Below are 21,625 nucleotides of genomic sequence, written 5' to 3'. Positions count from 1 at the left end.
CCCGTTTTCAGTCCTAGGCACCTCTGTCATCGTAGGGCCCTGTGGGGTTACCACAAGGGGAACTGGACTCGTGGGTAAGGGGGGCGGAGCCATCCCCAGTCCCCGAAACACCAGCCGTGCGGGCGCGGAATTGGGAGACGCTCCCTAAAGCCACGTGACCGCCGCTCCTCCGCTTCCCTCCCGCTCGGGACCCACCGCGGGCCTGGCGAGCGCTTTCTGGGACTCGCTTGGCGCGCACCAACCGCAGAGCACGTACTCGGCAGCCAAGTAGGGCGGGGCCTACGCCCTCACCGTGAAGGCGGCCGGGAGGACCTTTAGTGCCCTGAGCAAAGATGGCGGAAGAACACGCGCCGGCTGGACCAATCAGTAGGCAAACTAGTTGTTGGCCCCTTGAGAAAGCTCAGGAGACAGGACCGCAGCAGAGGGGTTTTGCGCATGCGCTCCGCTTTTCCTTGTGAAGCCGCTGCTGGGCTCCTGAGCCGCGGTAACGTTTGGGCTCTGAGTGAGGGCTGGTGAGGAAGCGAGCGGTGGGGATTGAAGTCCACTCCTGCGCACAGAATGTTGCTTTATTCATTGGCTAATTTTCCTAAAGCGTTGTAAACCAAGGCCGGGATATCCTCCTGAGCGGTCCGGCTGAGGCCCGTGCGGCCTTGGCACTTGGGTCTTCGCTAACTCTGCCCTTGCCCCTAGCTCCCTCAGCTTCGCGAAACGAGCTTCTCAACCTGTTTTACGGGAATGGAACCCCCGCGAGGCCTGGGGCCGTCTTCCCGTGTTCAGTGCAGCCCAGGACCTGGGGTTCGTTCGCAGGGCATGTTTTGTGGTTTTGAGGCTGGCTGTGGCCGTCCCCAGCCCCTGGTTCTGCGAGATGCTGGTCCTACCTTTGGCCTCCTGCCTGGGCAACTTCCTGGCCTGGCTCTGTCGACAGGCACTAGGAACCTGCTGCACCCGTTTTATGCCTCCCACGGAGATGGGACTGCCAAGGCCTCGCTCGGGTCAGCCAGGAAGCAGGTTGGTGGGTCACGTGGGAGACTTAGACTGGGAAATACCCTTTCTGAGTGCCACTGCTCCTTGATCCTACTTATCATTTTTGTTTGGGGCGCTCAAATGGAAGATTACTTGGTGAGAAGCCGGTAGCACTGAAAAGGGGACTGGAAGACCCCCCCCCTTTAGGGTTCTCTCCCTGGCCCTTCCCAGAACTGTGATCCCTGGAGGTAATTTCCCTTGTGCTTTGTTTCCATTGCAGAACAGTGGGTGAGTACCAGAAGACCCAGGAAACTCTGAGTCACTAACAATCGTTAGTAATTAAAGAGGCAGGCAGTGGGGCCCAGAAGTTGCTGGGGTTCTGTAGGTAAGGGAGAGGCCTGCCTGCCTACCCCTGAGTGGGAAGATATGTGCTGACTCAGGGCACCTCCTGAGACATGGGAAAAGCCATAGCCCAGTCTCGGTGATAAAAAGTTTGGAAGACTCTGACCCCCACCATAACTCTAGCAACCAGCTACCTTGCTACTCCTCATTGTGATTTAAACTTACATGTTCATTTGGGAGCAAGTTCCTCCCCTGCATCTGAATTCCCTGAAGTGTTAGGTCTCAATCTTTCTCCCCTTTTCTAATTTCTTCCCTCCCTATCTTAACTGCCATTAGACAAATGAAGTTGGCATACTTTCTAGGTAGAGCCTATCACAGTGACCAGCCCAGGGGACTCCTTGGTAATTTGAGGCAAGGAGACTCCACTCCAGCCACTCTTCTTAATTCTGAAATGAAAGCACCCCAGATCCAGCCCGAGGTCTTTCCTTCAGCCCAGTTTCATTGGGCTGCAGGGATGTGGGGAAATGACCGCTACATGGCATAGAAATTGGCAGGGAGACACTGAGGGGGCCAGGCCTGCTATAGGAGGAGGCATTATTTGGGGGTGTCTGCCCCCAGTTGTTTCATCTTCTCTTCTGAGGCTTTGTCTGGAAGCAGGACCTCCACAGTGAAACTGACCTTCTTGGCATGAAGGAAACTGTAGGTGTTGTCAAACCGCAGGACATCTGAGGGGAGGCAGAAACCAGACATTCAGGCCGTTTGACAAAGCGCTTGGGGACAGCAATTTTTGTTGATTTTTATTGACTGAGCAAGGCAGTATGTTAGGTAGTGGGGATGAAGGTAGCAAAAGCAATGGTTCCTGGCCTTTTGAAACTTAATCTAGCTAGGCTGACAAGACATTCATAGAGAGAAGAAACATGAGGCAGAGCATGCCAAGTGCCAGATGAGTGACAGAGACAATCACATCTGGAACAGTTTGGAAGAAGAGGCCTGGCAGACCGAAATCATGAAAAAGCTTTTTGGAGGAATTAGAGCTTGAACTGGGCTTTAAAAGAGAGGAATAGATTTACTAACAGGAGTAGTTGTAATAGTAGTAACAATGGCTATTTATGTGTCAAAATAGTGGGTTGGTAAGCTATATATGTTATCTCTTCTCACAACTGTGAGTTCAGCATTAGTCTTATTACAGTCGATTAAAAAGTAAGTCATGTGACATACACAGTGAGGAAATGATGGAACTAGAATTTCCCTCTGGTCCACATCATCAATATTGCTGCCTTTGAAATATAAATGGACAAGGATGCTCATTGCATCCCTGTTTGTAATAATAAAAGATTGGGAAAACACAAGTGTTCATCAAAGAAGAATTGCTTAATTTCATATTATAATTCATATTATACGTGTGACAGAATACTATTCTGATATAAAAAGTAAGAGGTTTGCCCCCACAGAATTGACTGAAGAAACTGTCTGCAATATATCCTGAGGCCAAAAAAGTTGCAGAAGTCTGCAAGTAGTTTGTAATATTTTTGTTAACATATACATAAGCCGGGCTCGGTGGCTCAGCCTATAATCCCGCGCCTTTGGGAGGCTGAGGTGAGTGGATTGCCTGAGCCTGCGGGTTCGAGACCTGCCTAGGCTACTTGGTGGACCTCATCTCTACAATAAATCAAAAATTAGCTGGGCGTGGTAGCGCGCACCAGTAATTCCAGCTACTTGGAAGGCTGAGGTGAAAGGACCGCCAGAGCCCAGCAGGTGGAGGCTGCGGTGGCTGGGAGTGGCCACTGCACTCCAGTCTGGGCGACAGAGTGAGACTCTGACTCAAAAAACAAAAAAACAAAAAAAAAATACATAAAAAACTTTTTTGACTTTAAGCTCTGGTCTACTTACATTTCCCGGTTCTTTTTGATGATGCCACTCAGCTACGTGTTCTAAAGGGAAGGTTTTCTCAAATTCTGTGATGAGTTTTGCAGTTTCAGAATTTTTTAAAACATACACTGAATGACAGACATAATTCCTGTGAATGTATACATGTGTGTATGCCCTGTTTATTATGGAAATATGTAATGCCTCTAGAGGGATGGAAAACATTTGGTAGGATAATAGATGTGTTAACAGGGTTTCCTCTGGAAAGAGAAAATAGGCATGCAGCAGGCCTATTTTCCAAGCCTTGGCAAAGAACAGACTGCTTTTAATCCTGTTTCTTTGGGAAGTTGTTCCATTTCAGCTAAACACCCCTTCAAGAGAATTGAGTGTGAAAACACAAACACTAGCTCTGCCCTGTACCTTATCCTCATCTTTTCTCACTTTTCCCCACAAGAAAAAAACAAGACAAAAACCCTGTATTTAATCCAAAGACTTAGCCTTTTCCGACTCTGGATAAAATGCATAGTTTAGACCAAGGGTAGACACAACACCCACTCTCTCTTCATGGTGCAAAGCATTAGTCACCTATTTTCTCTCAGAGGTCTTTCAGAACCAATAATTCCCCCAGAAAGAGTGAAGTGTCCTCTCTGTCCTGGATGACAGAGGCTTATCAACCAGAGTCATCCATGCTGGAGGAGAGGTTCTTTGAGTTCCTTGGACCAAGTACCAGGATCAAGATGGCTCTGCCTAGCAAGATATTTGGCTTAAGAAGCGAGGAAGGGGTTGATCAGAGGCACAGGCCCTGAGGGAAGTAGAGTCACTGCAGCTCCAGAGTGCCTGGTTCATTTTGACACTAATTGTGTACTCACAGACTGATAGAGTCCCCAGAGATCCTTCAGGCTAAGACTCCTTAACTGTTGTTGGGGAACTCGCCCCCTTGAGACTGTGATGAAAGCACACAATTTCAGATTCTCTGGGGCCCATCATAGATTCTCTAGGGCAGTGGTTCCCAAGGGAAAAGGCATTGTTCTGAAGGGGCACAGGGAGGGTGGTATAATGAGATTATGCCTCTCATTTATGTATTGGGAAAATATACATTCTAAATTAGCTTCCTTTTATTTCTCTTTGATATTACAGATATATTGATCTTTATATGGTATGTAGGTGGGTTATATTATTTATAAATTTCATTGCAGAATAGTAAAAGGGACATTAGACACTATTCGCCATAAAAGGGAAGTTCTTGGTCTTAGGATTTGGAACCACTGCTCTGGGGGTCCCCAGATTAAGGTTTCCTGCTCTAGTCTACTCCCCTCATTTTAAGGAGGAGGAAAGCCAAATCTTACTATTTAGAGACACTTGCTCAAAACCCTGGGAGAGTTAGTGGCAAGCTGGACTCAGAACGCAGGTCTCCTGGCACCTGGCCAGGCTCTCTCTTTTCACTGCAGCATTGCCCAGCAGTGCTTTTTAACTTTCCTATGGTGTTTCTAGTCTTCTGGACCATACTGTGCACTGCTGGTGGACAAAGTCCAGATCTTTCTGTCTGAGTCTTCATTCCTTGTCTAGCATTATGTATTCAGTAGGTCCTCAGCAAATATTAGGTGAGATAACAAAAGTGAAATCAATTCAAATGTTGGTCCTCCTCTCAGTAATTTAGTACACTTGGACAAGGACCAGAGAAGCCTAGGGAGAGTTAATGTGCTCTTGCCATTGAAGGCTGGCACAGAGTTTTAATTTCTTCACTGGGTGACTATGTTTCACTTTGCAGAGGGGTGCCTGGTTCTCCAAGGGCATCACCCACCCTCAGGTGAGCTTGTACCTAACACTGGGTTCTCTCTGGGCTCAGGTCTAACCTGAGCCATGGCCCCAGGCATCAGCTGATCCCACTCCATTGTCTGTACACCTGGGAAAGGGAAATGGATGCTGGGGCCTGACTCTGCTCATCCTAGAAATGGGCAAGAAGCAGATCCCAGTCAGGACCCTACGGGCAGGTAAATGTTCCTGTTGGGAATGTATCCAAGAGGAACTAATGTAAATTTGGGATTTGTAAGCCTAAGCCTGATTATGTTAAAAGGTTAATGGTCCCTTCTCAGGCTGTGTCCTTCAGATACTAAAGAGAAGATGAAGGGGTAATGGGAAATGCTGGAAAATGGGCTAGACTCTTCTACTGGCTCCAGACCTTGGATAAACAACTTCCTTAATCTGGGACTCCACACTCTCCTCTTACAGCATCAAGGACAGTCTATGGCCAAGGGGTCCTGGACTCTAGGGTTCTCTGGTGTCTTCTGTCTTTTTTGTGTCTACACAAGCTACTTTGTGGGAGAGGTAACATCCCTTTTATAACTCAGCTTCATCCATTAAAAAAAGAAATTCAAGCTTGTATGTATGAAGTACTTTATCCTCTGTGGGGGTGACATTGTCTAGGCTGGTGTTAAGCTTTGTTCTCACTGAAGCACAGAGTATACGCCTTCTCCCACAGGACCCGGCTGCTCACTAACAAGAATACTCCCCCTCCCCAGGGAGCTATGGCACCACAGAGCATCTGTGAGGAGGGGGCGGTAGAGACTGAAGGTTGCCTGGGATGTGAAGGAGGTAGTGGAATCTCAGCTTGGGTGATGGTGTGGACAAGCACAGAAGCCGTGACATCTGTGGGCCTTGCTCAGATTTCCTGGCGGCACTGCCATGGAAATGGGGCATAGGGCTTCTCCTGTCTCCTAGTATTAGCTCCAGAATGGCCCCTCTCCCCTAGGCCTTGCTCTAATAATAATGGTGACTACAGAGTATTGAAAGCTTACAGCATGCCAGGCATGATACTAAGTGCCTCACAAGCCTTATCACATTTAATCACCAGGTATCCCTGTGAGATCCTCAGTGTAGCCATCAGGAAACTGAAGCTTAGGAAAGCTACATCACTTGCCTAAGGCCACGCAGCTAGCCAGTAGTCAAGTCCAACTTAGGTCTGATGATAAGGCCCTTGCTCTCATTGATTTTTCCATTGGCTGTGACAGGAAACTGGAGATTTGAGTGTGTGTGTGTGTGTGTGTGTGTGTGTGTGTGTGTGTGTGTGTGTGTATTTTCTGCTTATAAATGTAGTACACAGTCCTTGATAAAATATATTTGCAGGAATAGTGTACAAATGAGCATCCTACCATTCCACAGATAACCATTCTACAGATAACCAGATCCTACCGTTCCATAAGAATTATTTTCTGTGTACTCATTTTTTTTTTAACCAAAGTGAGTATATACCACACATGCTATGTTTTATGTGTATTTGTTTAACACATAAACATCTATTTACTCTAACGGGTATATAATATTCTATTGTATGAATGGACTATAACTTATTTAACAAGACCTTATTATGGCCAGTTGGTTATTGCCAGTTTTCCAGGCTGCTGGGAACATCTTTGCTCCTATATTTTTGTTTATGTGTGTAAATATTTATGTAGGGTAAATTTCCAGAAGTACCATTGCTGAGTCAAAGGGAATTTTAATTGATATTGCGAAGTTACCTAAGCTAAAACACCTTTTCAAATGTCTGTTTGTCACTCTTACTCTTCTTGTGTAAACTGCCTGTTCATATTCGGTGTCCATTCTTTGGTAAATCTGGAGATGACTGAAGCTCGCTCAGAGGGGTCATGGCTGGACTTTTCAGCACTTCACCCTGTGATCCTTGCCCTCTCAGCCAGGTCTGCCTCTCTGGCCTTTGGGAAGGGGTGTGACTCACCTGGAAGTATCAGGTCAGAGTTCCAACCCACCATTAACCAAATGGGTCACAGTGAGCAAGTGATTTCACCTCTCCAAGCCTCGGTTTCTTCATCTATGCAAGAAGAGGTTGAACTGATGGAGTTCCACTTCTAGTTCTAGCACTCTGAGAGCCAAAACTCCATGGAGGAAGAGGAGCTTCGCAAGCAGAAAGCTGGACAGGGGCTTCAGGCATTGCCAAGGCAGAGATACTTACAGATGCCAGGTTCACTGCAGGTGAGGGTCCCATCTTCAGGGACAAGGTGGGAGTTGTACCTCTGGTTGGGCAGCACCTCTGTCATTTCCCCTGCCCGCTGCCTCTCTCCCATCTTGGTCTTCAAGAAAATCCCAAAACCAACATCTCCTCCATCTGACATAAATTGCCACCTGCAGGGGACATGACCCATTTAGTCAAAATTCTGTCTGGGTTCCTTCTTAGGGGTGCCGGCACCAGGGCTTCTCCTACCCTAGCCCACCCACCAGCACATATAGATAAAAGGCTCAGGTCTCCTGGAAGAGCCCAGGCCCCTACCTGAGGACGCAGCCAGGGAAGAGGATTTCATACTCCACTTGGTGGGAGGAGCCCCGGGAAATCTGCACGCTGTGTTCATACTGCTGTTTCACCTGGTCTCGCACATAATGCTTCTTGGGGATGTCACCCCCATAGTTGATCTAGAAGCAGAGCATAGAGTGAGCTGGAATGTGCATTTGAGCCAGGTTTCCCTATTCACCTCCAGCTCCTGGTGGACCTTACCTTGGATTTGCACTTGGGGTTTCCATCAGGATCAGTCATGGTGCCCCCATACTCCACAGGCACCTGTTCAGGGCTGATATGCTTCAGTAAAACCTCCTTCCAGTTTGCTGGCAGAAGAGGGAAGGAGAAAGATGTGTCTTACCACTAGGTGAGATTTCACCATAACCCTAGTGTTATACATTAACAAGGCAGGAAAAAACCCACCTGCCACAGTCTCCCCATTCCACCCCAAATACTGGCATTAGAGCACATGACACATGCGTAATCCTACTGGAGGCTCAGGAGGAGCCATCACCCAGAGGATGGACCTGCTCCAGACCAGGAGTCAGAGACCTGAATTCCTGTCTTCACTGCATCTGACCAGCTGAGTGATCATAGGCACATCACTGAGCCTGGTTCCTCCTGTCCCACACGGTTATGGTGGGAGTGAAATGAACTGAGTACTTGAGAGAGCTTTGTAAACTGTAAAGTGCCCTACATGTATGAGAGTATATTATCACTCCAGGGAGGTGATACAAACATTGAGTTACAAGCAAGAGGGGCGCAAAGAAAGAGGGGAAGGGCAATCCATGCAGGGGGAGCCACATGTGAATTGGGCAGGAAGGCCCAAGTCGACATACCCTGTCCTGGTCAGACTGAACTCCGTGAGGGTAGAACCACGTGTGTCCTTTTCCCCACTTTCTCCTGCACCTAATCAGGACTTAATAAGTGAATGCGTCACTGCAGAGTGACCTCTTAGATGGGTTCCTTTGGCTTTACCCCTGCCACAATTTCACTTCTGCTCCTACTGTTTTCTGCCAATGATTTGGCTCATTTTTTAAAATAACCAAGTCCTTTTCTGACTAGGTGAGTTTGACTCTAGATGGTGCCAAGAACCACTTCACCGATCCAAATTTGTAAGCAAATATCAGCCAAGTACAATATTTTGATAATGAAAACCTTTCCATGCTTACTATATAGATCACATATAGGCAGTGGCTGCAAGCTTGGGGCATAAGCCAGTGTCCTCTGTGCTGTGCTGGCTGGAAACCTAAAGAGATTGACCAGGGTCTGCCAGCCCTCAGATTTTTAAGGACCGGAGACCATGCAACTTCTGGGAACATAGCGTATATGGTCTTGGGTTGGTTTCATCTGCACTGCTAAGCTCCAGTGACCAGCCCTGAATGAATCTTTTCCCCCACCTCCATTGAAGATCCTGTACCTTTCCAGCCTGAGGCAGGTTTAGTTGAAAGAGTTTTAGGGGTGGGCAGGGGAACAGACTGAACCTCCCACACAGCTCTGCTGCCAGGAAACCAAACCATCTCATGCACATGGTGGGTGGTAGCGGCAGAAAAACCAAAAATCATAAAATCCTTTTGCCCAGATTTTATATTTTTCCCCCCAGTTCAGCTGGAGAGTTTGGACAATGCCCAGAGAATTCTTCCCATCTTACAGAGAGAGTAACTGAGGCAACAAGAGACAGAACTTGTTGTTGCCAGAGCTAGAACTGGAACCTAGGTGTCCTATCCTTTCCTGGTGACTTCACTCCACTCCCTGGGTCTCACTAGCACATGTCTGGGATATATATTTTTTTTTTTTTAGTTGAAGTCTCACTCTCACCCAGGCTGGAATGCAGTGGCATGCTCACGGCCACCTCAGCATTGACCTGCTGGGCTCTGGTGTTCCTTCCATCTCAGCCTTCCAAGTAGCTGAAACTACAGGTGTGCGCCACCATGCCCAGCTAATTTTTTAATTTATTGTAGAGACAAGGTCTCACTAAGTTGCCCAGGCTGGTCTCAAACCCCTGGACTCAGGCAGTCCTCTTGCCTTGGCCTCCCAAAGTGCTGGGATTACAGGTTTGAGCCACCATACCTGGTCTTTTTTTTTTTTTTTTTTGAGTTGAGGTCTCACTGTGTTGCCCAGGCTGGAGTACAGTGGCATGATCATTACAATCATAGCTCACAGCAGCCTCGACATCCTGAGCTCAGGTGATCCTTCCAACCTCAGCAACCCAAGTAGCTGGGACTGTAGGTGCATGCCAGCATGCCTAACTAATTTTTTCACTATGTTGTCTAGGCTTGAACTCCGAGGCATAAGCAACCCACTCGCCTTGGCCTCCCAAAGTGCTGGGATTATAGGTGTGAGCAACCGTGCCTGGCCAGATCATTACTTTTAATGTCACCTAAAGGTGAATATTCAGAAACCAAAAACCCTGTTATTTACCCCCAAGTTCAGCTCCATAGGTGGCATCCATGAGCCTGTCCCTATCTACCTTTCTAGCCCTTTCTCTCACCACTCTACTTTATGCTCCAATAAAACTGAACTCTCGCCTGTCCCTGGCTGGCTTGATTCCTATGTGTCCTCCTTGATGGCTTTGGGGTCACACTTTCCCTTCTGCCCTGAAGTTCTCCCTACTTCCCTGCATATCCAATCCCTGTTGGCCTATTTCTCTGCCAATCTCATTAATTACTTCTTCTCAGTCTCCCTGGTGGGCTCCTCTTTCTCTGCTTGCTCTTGAACTTGGCCATTCCCCAGGGTTCAGCCTCTGTTCTTTTGTGGCAGTCTTGTCTACTGTCAAGGTTTTAGCTGCTGCCTTTATCTGATAATTCCCAAGTCTCCAGACTGGAGTTTCCTCCTAAGTTTCAGATTCAAGTATTCCTGACATCTGTATCTCTCACAAATGCCTCAAACTCAGCTTCAAGCTTATTCAATCTTATTATTCTAGTCGTGTTCCCTGGTTGAAGGACTGTATCACTGTCTATTCATGCCACACACTAGGGAATCATTCTAGATTTCTCTTTCTCCCTTACTTCCTATATCAGTCAATTGAGTTGTGCTGCTTTACTTCCTAAATAAGTATAAATCCATCTCTTTTTTTTTTTTGGTAGAGACAAGGTCTTGCTATGTTACCTAGGCTGCTCTTGAACTCCTGGCCTCAAGCAATTCTCCCACCTCAGCCTCCCAAAGTGCTGGGATAACAGGCATGAACCACTGCACCTGGTCCTTTTTCTCCTTTCTATCCCTGTTGCTACTGCTGTGGTTCAGGCTTGCAACCCCTCTTGCATGGACTGTGGCAACAGTGAGCAAACTGGTGTTTGTCCTTCACAATCCTGCCAGCACAGCGCCCTCAATTAAAACCTGACCGTGGTACTTCCCTGCCAAAAACTCTTCTTTGGTTCCTAGTGGCCAGTAGGTCATGTCCCAGCTACTCAACACAGTGCCCTGGGTTCTCTGTGCCCTGCCTCCTGGTTCTGCCCTCTCCAGCCCCTTCTCCTGCCACCCCTGCCTTGTCTTCCCTGATAACGACCCGTGCTATGCTGTGTGAGGAGGTTTTTGTTCAATCTGCTCTTTCTGCCAAGCAGCGTCCCGCCTTGTTCCGTCTGGCTGACTCTTACCCACCCCATAGTATGCACTTAGGTAGGCATCACCTCCTCCCTAGTTCAGCAGGGTGAGTGTCGCTGCTTGTTTCTGGGAACTTTGTGGTTCTGCCTTCCTTACATTTACCATAGCGTGGTGATAGACAGCTGTGTGTGTCTCCTTTTCCAGGAGGCCAAGAGATGTTCAAAAGACTGTTGTCTTCATCTTTGTGGTTTGGGCACTTAGTTCTGAGCCTGGCACATACTAGGTGCTTGTCAGATGAAACCAGAGCTAGTTGCCCAGAACTGAATGAACCCTTTTCCTTCCTTGTGCCCTCCATGGCACCTACTGTGTGTCTTTTCTGGCTGTATCAGAGCTTTCCCTCTCTAGGTCTCTGTCTCTTATTATACTGTAAGCTCCTTGAAGGCAAGGACTGGAGTTTCATCATTTCTGAATTGACAGTGATGAGCCAAGTGCTTGCTTCTAGAATGTCAGAGAAAGAGTTCTTGTGAAAACAGGAAGGAAGGCCCCAGCTTTATCCCAGTTTGCTCCTGGGTCCCACTGCTGCCAAACCAGCAGAGGAAGTCTTCACCCTGGAGGCTACACTCGCACCTCTAAAGTCAGACCCAGTCTGGCCACAGACCATCCTGTGGAGTTGAGACTACTTTGAATCACTCACCTCCCAGGACCATGATCTTCTTCCGAGTATCCTCACTCAGGAAGGGTTTGATAAGGTTATAGGCCACAGGAAACAGCTTAGGGGCTGGAACAAAGACCAGATGATATGAGGCTGGATGCAGGGATCATAGCTCACCACAGCCTCAAACTCCTGAGCTCAAGCAACGCTCCTACCTAAGCCTTCCAAGTAGCTAGGACTACAGGCACATGCCACCATGCTCAGCTGATGTTTTAAAATATATTTTGTTGAGACAGGGTCTCGCTATATTGCCCAGGCTGGTCTGTCTCCTGGCCTCAAGTGATCTTCCTACTTCAGCCTCCCAAAGCACTAGGACTATAGGCATGAGCCACCATGCCCAACAGGAGGCAGTCTTCAGAACATGTCCTTAGACCCCTCCTTTGGCTCACTCTGCTTTAGTCTCCTTAATCTGCCCCTGTAATATTTTTGGCCCCTCTATACCATTTGGCTTTGTCACAGGAAATTCCCAACTTACCTTTAACAACAAAAAGACGCTTCAGTGTTTCAGGATAATTTTCCTCAAACATGCAGAGAAACTGTGGAAACAAAACCACTCTGATTCCAGCAGACGCAGACTTCTGTGCTAGGGAGAGAGGCCCTGCTTCCTCCAGGCTAGAATCTGCCCCCATCGCTTTACCCACCCCACAGGGCAGCCTCGCAACGGGGCCTACTCCACCTCCCTAATCCTGCCACTCACCTCTCCATAGGCTTCCACAGCAGGCTTCCAGAGATGCTTGAGGCCAAGCCCCTCGCAGTCATAAATCAAGGTGATGGTCTCTATCTTCTTCCCCAACTGCAGGAAACAGAGCAAGAAGTCACATCAGGCTGCCCCACCCAGAAGCCCACCCTGGTTCAGGGCAAATGCTGACTGCACCGTGCACCCAGAGCAACCAGAGTTGGTCTAGGCTAGGCCTAGGGTTTTCCAAATCAAATCAATCACCCCAGGCCGGAATTGTGACCTAGGCGAGTCACTCTTCCTGCCTAAGTCTCTGTGTTCTCATCCAGTAAATGACTGGGTAGCTCTAGATTACATCTGAGTCCCTTCTGTTCTGCAGTCTGGCCTGGCAGCCTCCCTCTTCCTCTGAGTCACTGTGAGCTCTGTGTGCAGTACCTGTGCAGACACGTATCGCTCAGGGACAGAGCCTATCCAAGGGTGCATCCATGTCTAATGCTTCCTGTATCCCAGCCCCCCAGGGTCTCTGCGCACGGTAGAGAGTAAACATCTCTCTCAACGTTTGTGGATAACATTGTTGGAATGTCCCCAAACTTCATCACACCATTTCACTGGATCTTTACAACTGCTGAAAGGAAGGAGAGAAAGACCACGGTGGCAGCTCTAGCTTGTTCTTCAGTGTTTTTCTCAGAGCATCAGCTGTCCTTATCTTTTATGAATACAGAGGCCAGTCATGGTGGCTCACACCTATAATACCAGCACTTTTGTAGGACAATGTGGAAGGATTGCTTGAGCCCAAGAGTTCAAGACCAGCCTAGGCCACATAGCAAGGCCCATCTCTAAACAAAAAAAAAAGAAAAGGAAAGGAAAGAATTAATGCAGGGTTAGAGAAGCACAGAATCTGAGATCATCTACACTGGTGCTACTCAGATTCTTACCTAAGGATATGTTGGTCCATGACAAAGATTTCACGGGTCCTCAGATGAATGAGAAAAATAACACTGATGTAGTATCTTTTTTTATAAAGCTAAATCTGTTTCCTTTAAAGCACTGCCTGTTATGCTAAGATTATTGCCATTCCTGCAGTTTTTGGTGCTAATTATGGCAATAATAGAAGGTAAGTTTTTGGAAGTCTTTACTTGGGAAAATAAAAATTTGGCAACATTATGTCAGTTTCTACAACGGAAATTTCACTGGTCTGTGAAATCGAAAAGTCTGGACCTCAGCCCTGAAGCTGTACTTCACCTTCTAGCATGGCATCCCTGCTCCTGCCTGAATGCCTCTGCTATGGCTAGCTCATCTCCAGCTGTGGCCATCCACTCACCTTTGCGGTCTGGTGGGCACACTCCTGCAGGAGCAGCTCACAGTCCCGCATCTTGGTCTTGAGCAGGTCCTGTTTGGTGACTGACAGCAGCAGACCTTTGGCATCCAGAGGTCCAATGACATCGTACCAGACTGGGCAGCCATCCAGGTCGTAGCCACACATGCCCCCTGACAGATACTGTTGGACCACCTGGGCAAAGACAGAGAGGAGACACCTGGCTGGCACACATCCATACCTTCTCTAGATCCCAGGACCTTACTCCAAGGTCATCAGTAGCTCCCTCCACATCCCAGCCCTGGGTGCCAACAGATACTCATTGTGGAAGCCATCAGGGCTCCCTTGGCATTGTCAGACCTTTCCTCTGAGGGTCCCAATCCAATAGATCTAAGACACAGGGTGTATGTCTAATAGGCCTAGCATAGGAATGGGGCAGGATCATTTGTCCTCACCTCTGGAGGCTGCCAGCTAATGATGTTGTCAATGTCCTTTTGCTTTCGGAACTCCACATGCTGCAAATACACAATCAGGAATTTTAAAAGGCATGAGTGGGAGGTAGTTTAATTGGCATCTAGCAATATGTGACAGCAGAATCAAACCATCAGACCATAGAAGGCAACAGGCAGGAGTGGACAGAAGGCCCTGCCTGTTTTAGGGGTCTTAGCAGAACAGATTATCATTCTTGGCTGACCCAGAACCGTGAAAGCCTACGGTTCCAGGGAAAGGAATTCACTTTGTCCCAGAAGGATAAGGCAACAATGGTCGGCTAATACTCAAGATATGTCACACACCCCAAAGTGGGTGGGGGTGAGCAAAAGAAGTCCAAGCAAGGCACAACCCTTCTGGGGAAGAATCAAGACAACAGTGGGACTTGGAGCCAAATGGGTCTCACCTTCCGGAGCATGCCCTCTGACTTCTGCAGGTCGAAGTTTCTTGCTGTAACAGGGAAACGTGGTCAGAGTTAGGCCAGCAACCGGGGTGTCCCAGGATGGGGAGATTTTCCTATTCCCATGATGGGGCCAGTTCCTCTTGGTCATGACTCTCAGATTATCCCAACTGCAGAAGCTCCTTTGAGAACCTTCACCAAGGGCTTCTGGAACAACACAGGCCCTGGACTTATGGGGAGAGCCAGGCAGTTGGGGGCAGTATTGCAACTTCAAGGTCAAAAGGGTTTTACTCCAGTGGATACAAAAAGCAGAGAGGTCTTATCTCTGCTCAGTGAAAGTGAACCCTGGACCCCCTTATCATTTGGCCCTCTCCTCTGACACAAAGTTTATCTCCTCCATAGTCCTGAGAACTTGACCCATAGTTCAAAGATGAACATAGCTGCCCCTGTAATCTGAGGAAAGCTGGTAGAACATCTCAGTGGGATAGAGAGGTTGATAAACCTCCAGTCCACCTCGTTACCTCCTCAGAGGACCCACACACACCCTAAAGGAACACAAAGGGCCCTCCTCCCAGGGCCCCTGACAAGTATCAGAATTCAAGTTCACCTGGACCAACTATTTATTTTATGCATGAACCCCAACTCCTCAAGCTTAAACACAAAGACCTTACTGCCTTCAAGGCCACCTGCTCCCAGGTTGTCATAGGTGCCATTTGTACTCAGTTTTCATTATACTGAGCTGAGATCCACTCCAAAGACACTCAGAGAGCAGAGTTACTTCCTCAGTCGCGTGACAGCCCTTCCAAGACCGGCAAATTCTATACACACTGAGTCTTCCCTACGTTCATGCTGCCCATTCTTGGAGCCTTTACCAAGGCCCATAGCTTGGTTTCAAGTCCATGCAAAAAGCTTCCCTTTGAATGTTTTCCAGTTTGCCAATGCCCTTCTCAGAGTGCCAGGCTGAGGAGGGAGGATCACTTGAGCCCAGGAGTTCAAGGCCATCCTGGGGAGTAAGATAGCAAAACCTAATTTCAATAATAATAATAATAATAAAAGAAATAATTGGGCATGATTTGTATTTTAATGTTTTAGGATACAATTCTACATTACAACACAAACTCTGCTAATCTAACACAATGGAATTTCCTGTATTATTTCTATGTCTGTTGATACATAAGAGCAGAACACCGCACCAGGTGTTGTCTAAGAATTGTCTCGGCAACATTCACACCTTTAACTCTGGTGGAGTTTAGAGTCAACTGAAACCCCCAAATCCTTTTCACCTGTGCAGCTGCTAGGCCTCTGTGTCTTATGTGGAGAGGTGGGAACTTAGAGCCTTTCCTATCAAATTCCATCCTGTTATGGTCAGCTTCATTTTATCCTTCAAAGAGTTTGTGAGATCCAGATCGTACCAATTTTCCCCCCTGACCTATGGACTGTCCCTTCCAATATGTCCTTTGTGGATTTGATTGGCATCTAGATCTGCTGACAGCCCTGGAACTTGGGCCAGACAGGCTGCCCTCTGGACTGTCACTGGTCCCTTAATCATCGCTCCCCAGGGGTGCCCAGAACATTCCCTGACTACTGTCATGAAGTCCAGTCCTCTCTCCTGGGCCCAGAGGGGGCCTCCAGAGATTTGGCCAATGCCACACCCATCAATGGTGCCAGACACATACTGGTAGAACTGACTATCATCCTTCCTGTGCTATCATAGCAGCATGAGACAGCTTTTAGAGGAATACAAGGGGACTCAAAAAACCACGGAATTATCCTTTGGAGGATGGGCCCCTTGTAGCGCAGGCTTCCCCTGCTAGATTAGTGTTCTAGGAACCTATTGGCATCAGTGTACCACTTAGCATTGTTGTGAGAGGTGATTTGCAGAAGAAACATCCCAAGTTGTGGCAAACAGGTGACAGGCTCTTCCACCATGACAACACACCTGCCCACACCGCACTGAGTGTTCAGCAGTTTTTTACCAAAAACGGTGCCCCACCCTCCATATTCACCTGGGTGATTGGAAAACATTTTGCTGATGTGAGAGAAGTAAAACAAAAAAAGGCAGAGGCACTAAAGGGCTTCAAAATTAACGAATTCAAAAACTTTTGAGTAGTGGAAAAAACATCTCTAGGTAGCTGTATTGCATGAAATGGAAAGCACTTTGAGGGAGACAGAAGTTTAAACATGTAAGAATAAATACACAGCTTTATAAATCAATTCCAGGATTTTTGGGTCCCCCTCATATGATCTGAGTTTGCCTCCCAACTCTTCCTCTTCTCTGTTTGACCTTGGACAAAATACTACCCAGTTCTGATCAAACCATCTAATAGGCTAGAAACTCTTGGCCCATTCAAGGCAACATCTTCACATGCAGGAGGAGTCAGACCATGAAAATGAGAATCTCTGTTAAGAAGGATACCCCTACTGGGAAGAAAGCCCTTATCTTCCTAGGAAACAGGAGTGCTGGTGAACTGTGAGCCCCCTTATCTCAGGGGAGGCTCTCCAGTTAACCTTTATCTGCCAGGGTCCAACATCCAGCGTCTTCTTCAAGGGCTCTCTCCGAGTTGCCACTTGCTCCTGATACTGCACCTGGTGCCTCCCCCAGGGCTGAGTCAGGCCTCTCTGGGGTCCTGCTGGCCACCCTAGTCAGAGGCAGCTCAAAGCATGGCTTGGGGTGCTGCAAGAGAAACCAGCCTAAGGAGCAGCCGTCCTGGGCTCTTGCTGCCCATATCTAGTCCTGTGAAATGCAGAGATTCAGCCCTGCTCTGTCTCCCTCACAAGGTTCCACCACTTCTATGTTTTATCTTACTGTCCGATCCTCCTTGCTGGGGTGCTCAGAACTCAGCCCCAGGCTAGGGGAGGCAGTAGAAACTCATGTACTTGCTCTCAATGTCCTGGCGCCAGGTAGAAACTGAAGGCTGAACGGGGAAGGAAAGGAGAAGAACCCTGGAACTCACACCTAGGTTAGAGACTCTGCCAGCGTGAGGTTTGCAAATGTTTCCCTTAGAATCAAAAGGAGAAAAAGGTTTTATGTTTTTTTAAAAAAAGGCAACAAAAGCCCTCATTAAAATTCATATTAGGTTCTGACCAGGCCTAAGCTCCTGCCCAGGAAATGTGAGGCACAAACAAAATGCAGAAGAGACACTTCCTCTATTTTAGGAGGCTGAGCTTGGCTCCAAGGAGCAGCAGTGGCTTACTGGAAAGGATGTTAGCCAGGAGTCTGGAGTCCTAGGTTTCTGCCCTAATTCTGTTTTACCTTAACTGTGCAACTTCGTATAAGTCCCCTTCCCTCTCTGTGCCTATTTTCTCATCTGGCAAAGGAGGATGACCATATTTTGATATTCCTGCGAGGGGGTGGGTAGTGCCTGAGGAGTGTGCATGGTGAACTCTCAAGCCATATGCAAAGAGAGAGTTACCCCAGGACTGGGGAGTGGGGATGCCTGGGAGAACAGCTGCCAGGACCCCAGGCCAGGCCCATCTTAGATAAAAGAGAGCTCCTTACTGTTCAACGGCTTTGGGAAACCACACTGCCCCACCCGACAGCAGCTCCCTAGTTGGTTGGATAATTTTGCAGCTGGCCCTTTAAGAAGGCCATGTCTTCCCACTCTCTCCACCCACCAGCTTCTAGCTGCAGCCCTTCAGCACATGCTGGGCCAAAAGTTTCCTCCAGCTTGGACAGATTCCACTGCCGCCCCCAAGCTGCCCCTCTACCCTCTCTGGGTGGTGGGCTGGTGTGGGGGGGCGTGGGGGGATGGAAGCTTTTTTTGGAAAAAGGGCAAGTGACACTTCCAGAGGCACACGAGGCTCCACGTGGCTCTTCTGGATGCGTCAGTCCTCAAGTGCTTGCTAGCAGTCTCTCAAAAGCATGCCAGCTCTATTACATTTCTGGAAAGAGAAGGAAAATACATCTCTTTGCCTGTCCCAAGACTCCTAGGGCCTGCATGTGTGTATATATCCATAAAGAAATAATAGGGCTGGACATGGTGATACACGCCTGTAGCCCTAGCTACTCGGGAGGCTAAGGAGGAAGGATCACTTGAGCCCAGGAGTTCAAGATAATGAGACCTCATTTCAAACAATAATAATAATAAAAGAAATAACAGGGCATGATTTGCACTTTAATGTTTTAGGATACAATTCTACATCACAACATAAGCTCTGCTAATCTAACACAGTGGAATTTTCTTTATTATTTCTATGTCTGTAAATACAGTTGCTATACAGGAGGGAAAAAAAGTGTGTCAAAAGAACCAGGGAGGGTGGCATGTGACCTGAATCACAGGAGAGGAGAAGAGAGAAAAGAATGAAAAGATCTCAGGGGTTGGGGGACAGGGCTGAGTCTGACCCCGATGCTAATAGAGACATGTAAATTTCACTGCTACTTGCAGAGTTCTGTCATGACATGTCTTGCAATAGGAAGGGCACCTGTCTTGTCCTGTTCTCCTAGGAAAGATTTTTTGCCCTCACCCAGGTGCCACAGCCAGGCCAGGGCAGAGATGAAACTGGAACTGAGGCTCTGGACATGGCAGTGTTTGAAGGAGACTTCAAACACTCAGGCTTCCCATACACACTGCCCCTCCCCTTCAAGCTGCTCGAAATGTCAACAAGGGACCTGCTGTCCCAACAGGGCACAGCAGGGCCAACCTCTCCCAGGGGCCAGGACTTGGGTTCTACACCCCACTCTGCCTTCAACCTCCCACATGGCTAGGGCCTTTCCCAGCCTGGCTCTTCCTCGGCTCATTTCCCCAAGTCCCTCAGCAGAGCGTGTTTTCAGGTAGATGGAAAGGACTCTGGACTGAGAGTCAGCAGACCTAGGACTCTTGTCTTCTCTCTGCCTGTAGCACACTCAAAAGTGTGACAAGTCACTTCACCTCTCTGAGCCTTAGTGTCTTTATCTACTCACTAGGAGGGCTGAGGTTATGTAATTGCCAAGGGCCCTTTGGCTTAAAGGTTGAACATCCAGATTCTCAGATTGCCAGGGGCAGGGTTTTCAGAGGGTGCCATTCTGTCACCCAGAACAAACCCCTGCCCCAGCCTCCCACAGCCCCTCTTCCCTCACCTCGGAGCCAGCGCAGGAGAAAATAGTCATCTGGATTCGGCAGGGTGGGCAGCACATCCTGGACATTCTCCCGAAACTGTAGGGAGAGGCAGCTGGGTGAGTGGTGGGGCCCACCCTGACCACCTTCTACTGGACCCCTCTTTAGCCTGGTCAGACTCTGCAGAGCCTGGCTGGGCACTTGCGTTGCATGGGCCACCATCTTGTCAAGGGGTGCCAGGTAGCAGGGAAGGAGGGGGGAAGGGAATGAGACACTGCTGTGCCTCACCACAAAGGCTTCTACACTCCAGTCTGGTGGGCGGGCAGATGTGTTCCCACCTAACTGTGATCATAGGCACGCTGGCATGGGCCATAGTAAACATTATCAGTTTATCAAGCACTCCCCATGTTCCTAGTGCTGATCTTGGCACCATATCTTATTCACTCCTCACTCAGAGCCCTTAGAGGTATTATTGTCCCCATTTAGCAGATGAACAAATTAAAGCTCAGAGAGGCTAAGTAACATGTCCAGTGTCAAACAGTCAGTCATGAGCAGAGCTAGGGTGCAAACCCAGGTCTGTCTGAGTCCAGAGTACATGCTCTTTCCACCATGGTCTTCTGTCCCCTAAGTAACGGAATGGGGAGCCATGTGCTAGGGGAGCAGATGGAAGAAAGAGGGTGGTCTCATATGGCTTCATATAAAAAATGGCATTAAGCTGGGCTTGAAGGACTTTAGAGGCAGTAGGGGGAGGGAGGCAGGCAACCCAGGGGGAAAGTGCAGGTAGTGCCAAACAAAGGAAGTGGACAGTGACCTCAAGGGACAGCCACACCCATCTCCAAACTCTCACTACCCTGTAGGTAAGCAGGCCCCCGCATTCCCTCCTCAAGCCTCCGCCTCCCAGTCACTCACCTTTCCCTGGTCACTGACCTATAGGACAGCCCCAGTAGGGACCAATGGGAGTGCTTGACTGCCCAGGTCAGCTGGGGACTCAGGCCATTCCTCCTCACAGACTGGCTCCCAGTGTTCCACCCCTGCTCATCCAAACTGTAGGCATGAAGCCATCCCTCACCAAGGACCCTACTCAGCCCCTGGTCTCCAGTCACCACCTAATCCCTTTTCTGCCTGACTTCCCCTGCAGGTCAGCAGTAAAGTCTGAAGCCTCCCTATCCAGCCTTCCTGGGATGAGGGAGGCCCAGCCTGGGACAAAGCCTTCATGGGGCTGGTGCCTCCCTACTGCTGCCCTGGCGTTGACATCTACCCCCACCCCCTCTCCCAGCAATGGAAAACTGCCCAGCTGTGGAGCCTCCAAACTGTAGGGCTGGACCCAGTCAGCTCTGGGCTAGAGAACAGCTGACTCTCCTCCCCAAGGGCAACAGATTCAGGTGGTGGAGAGGGGGGTCCAGCCTTACTGTTGCCCCTTCCTCTGCCCAGGAGCCAAGGTGAATCCAGCCACACCCCTTGCCTTCAGAGGAGCATCTACCTATGTCCCGAGCCAGGCAGGGGTCTGAGTTGCAAGACAGGGGATGGCTGGTCTCAGCTCAAACTCTCCCCAACCCAGTGAGTCACCCGGGAACGCAGAAATCACACAAGGAGATGTTCCCTTTAGCATCATCTGTTCCAACCTCCTCATTTCATTTCATCTAGGATCAAACGGGAGAGGACAGGGGTTTGTGGTTTTTTGCCCAAGGTCGCACAGCAGCTTGGGGCCGAAGCAGGGGTCATCTGAGTCTCCTAGAAAGCTGTCCAGGGGCCTTTCTATCGCGCCACCGCCCCTGCAAGAGGAAAACCTCCCGGAAATGGGAAGAAACTTGGTGCCCCAGGGCCCTGCTGCCAGTCCCGAGGATGAATGTTGCCTTTGTGCCCTCAGCGGCCTCCGAGGATTTCCAAGCAACCACTTCTTCCCGGGTGGCACCGCCACGCTGCTCGGGCTGGGGTGGCCAAACTTCCCGGGCCTCCGGGGACGAAGGGAGGGAGGGCCGTCCGCGCGGCGCGGGGCTGGCAGGACGG

The 21,625-nt window shown here is 48.9% G+C and overlaps 1 protein-coding gene across 2 annotated transcripts; it reads right to left on the bottom strand.

Annotated features, from left to right (window-relative positions):
• Positions 1-551: 551 nt before the first annotated feature.
• Positions 552-20,390, bottom strand: LOC103258512 (SEC14-like protein 2). 2 transcript variants are annotated; one of them, XM_008056174.2, is made up of 12 exons: positions 20,189-20,390; positions 19,642-19,717; positions 14,592-14,635; positions 14,152-14,211; positions 13,703-13,891; positions 12,403-12,498; positions 12,181-12,241; positions 11,688-11,771; positions 7,673-7,779; positions 7,451-7,590; positions 7,136-7,305; positions 552-2,030 (listed from the first exon to the last, which is right to left on the bottom strand). In XM_008056174.2, exons 1-12 carry the CDS (start codon positions 20,213-20,215, stop codon positions 1,900-1,902), a joined length of 1,185 nt encoding a protein of 394 aa, XP_008054365.2. In that variant the 5' UTR covers positions 20,216-20,390; the 3' UTR covers positions 552-1,899. The 2 variants fall into 2 exon arrangements, with proteins under 2 accessions (XP_008054365.2, XP_021567086.1); XM_021711411.1 differs by lacking the exons at positions 13,703-13,891; positions 14,152-14,211; positions 20,189-20,390 and having other exon boundaries at positions 19,642-19,713.
• Positions 20,391-21,625: the final 1,235 nt, after the last annotated feature.

This window comes from Carlito syrichta, unplaced genomic scaffold (assembly GCF_000164805.1).
Source record: "Carlito syrichta isolate Samal-C Ts95f unplaced genomic scaffold, Tarsius_syrichta-2.0.1 Scaffold302276, whole genome shotgun sequence".
Classification (NCBI taxonomy): Eukaryota; Metazoa; Chordata; class Mammalia; order Primates; family Tarsiidae; genus Carlito; species Carlito syrichta.
This window is presented reverse-complemented; position numbering and strand designations above follow the sequence as displayed.

Excerpts from the sequence above, each read along its gene's own strand:
- LOC103258512 (XM_008056174.2), bottom strand. The coding sequence starts at position 20,215 with ATGTACTCTGGACTCAGACAGACCTGG. Across the intron at positions 14,212-14,591 it reads CAGAGGGCATGCTCCGGAAG|CATGTGGAGTTCCGAAAGCA; the intron begins GTGAGACCCATT and ends GTGTATTTGCAG. Across the intron at positions 12,499-13,702 it reads GTGCCCACCAGACCGCAAAG|TTGGGGAAGAAGATAGAGAC; the intron begins GTGAGTGGATGG and ends TGTTTCCTGCAG.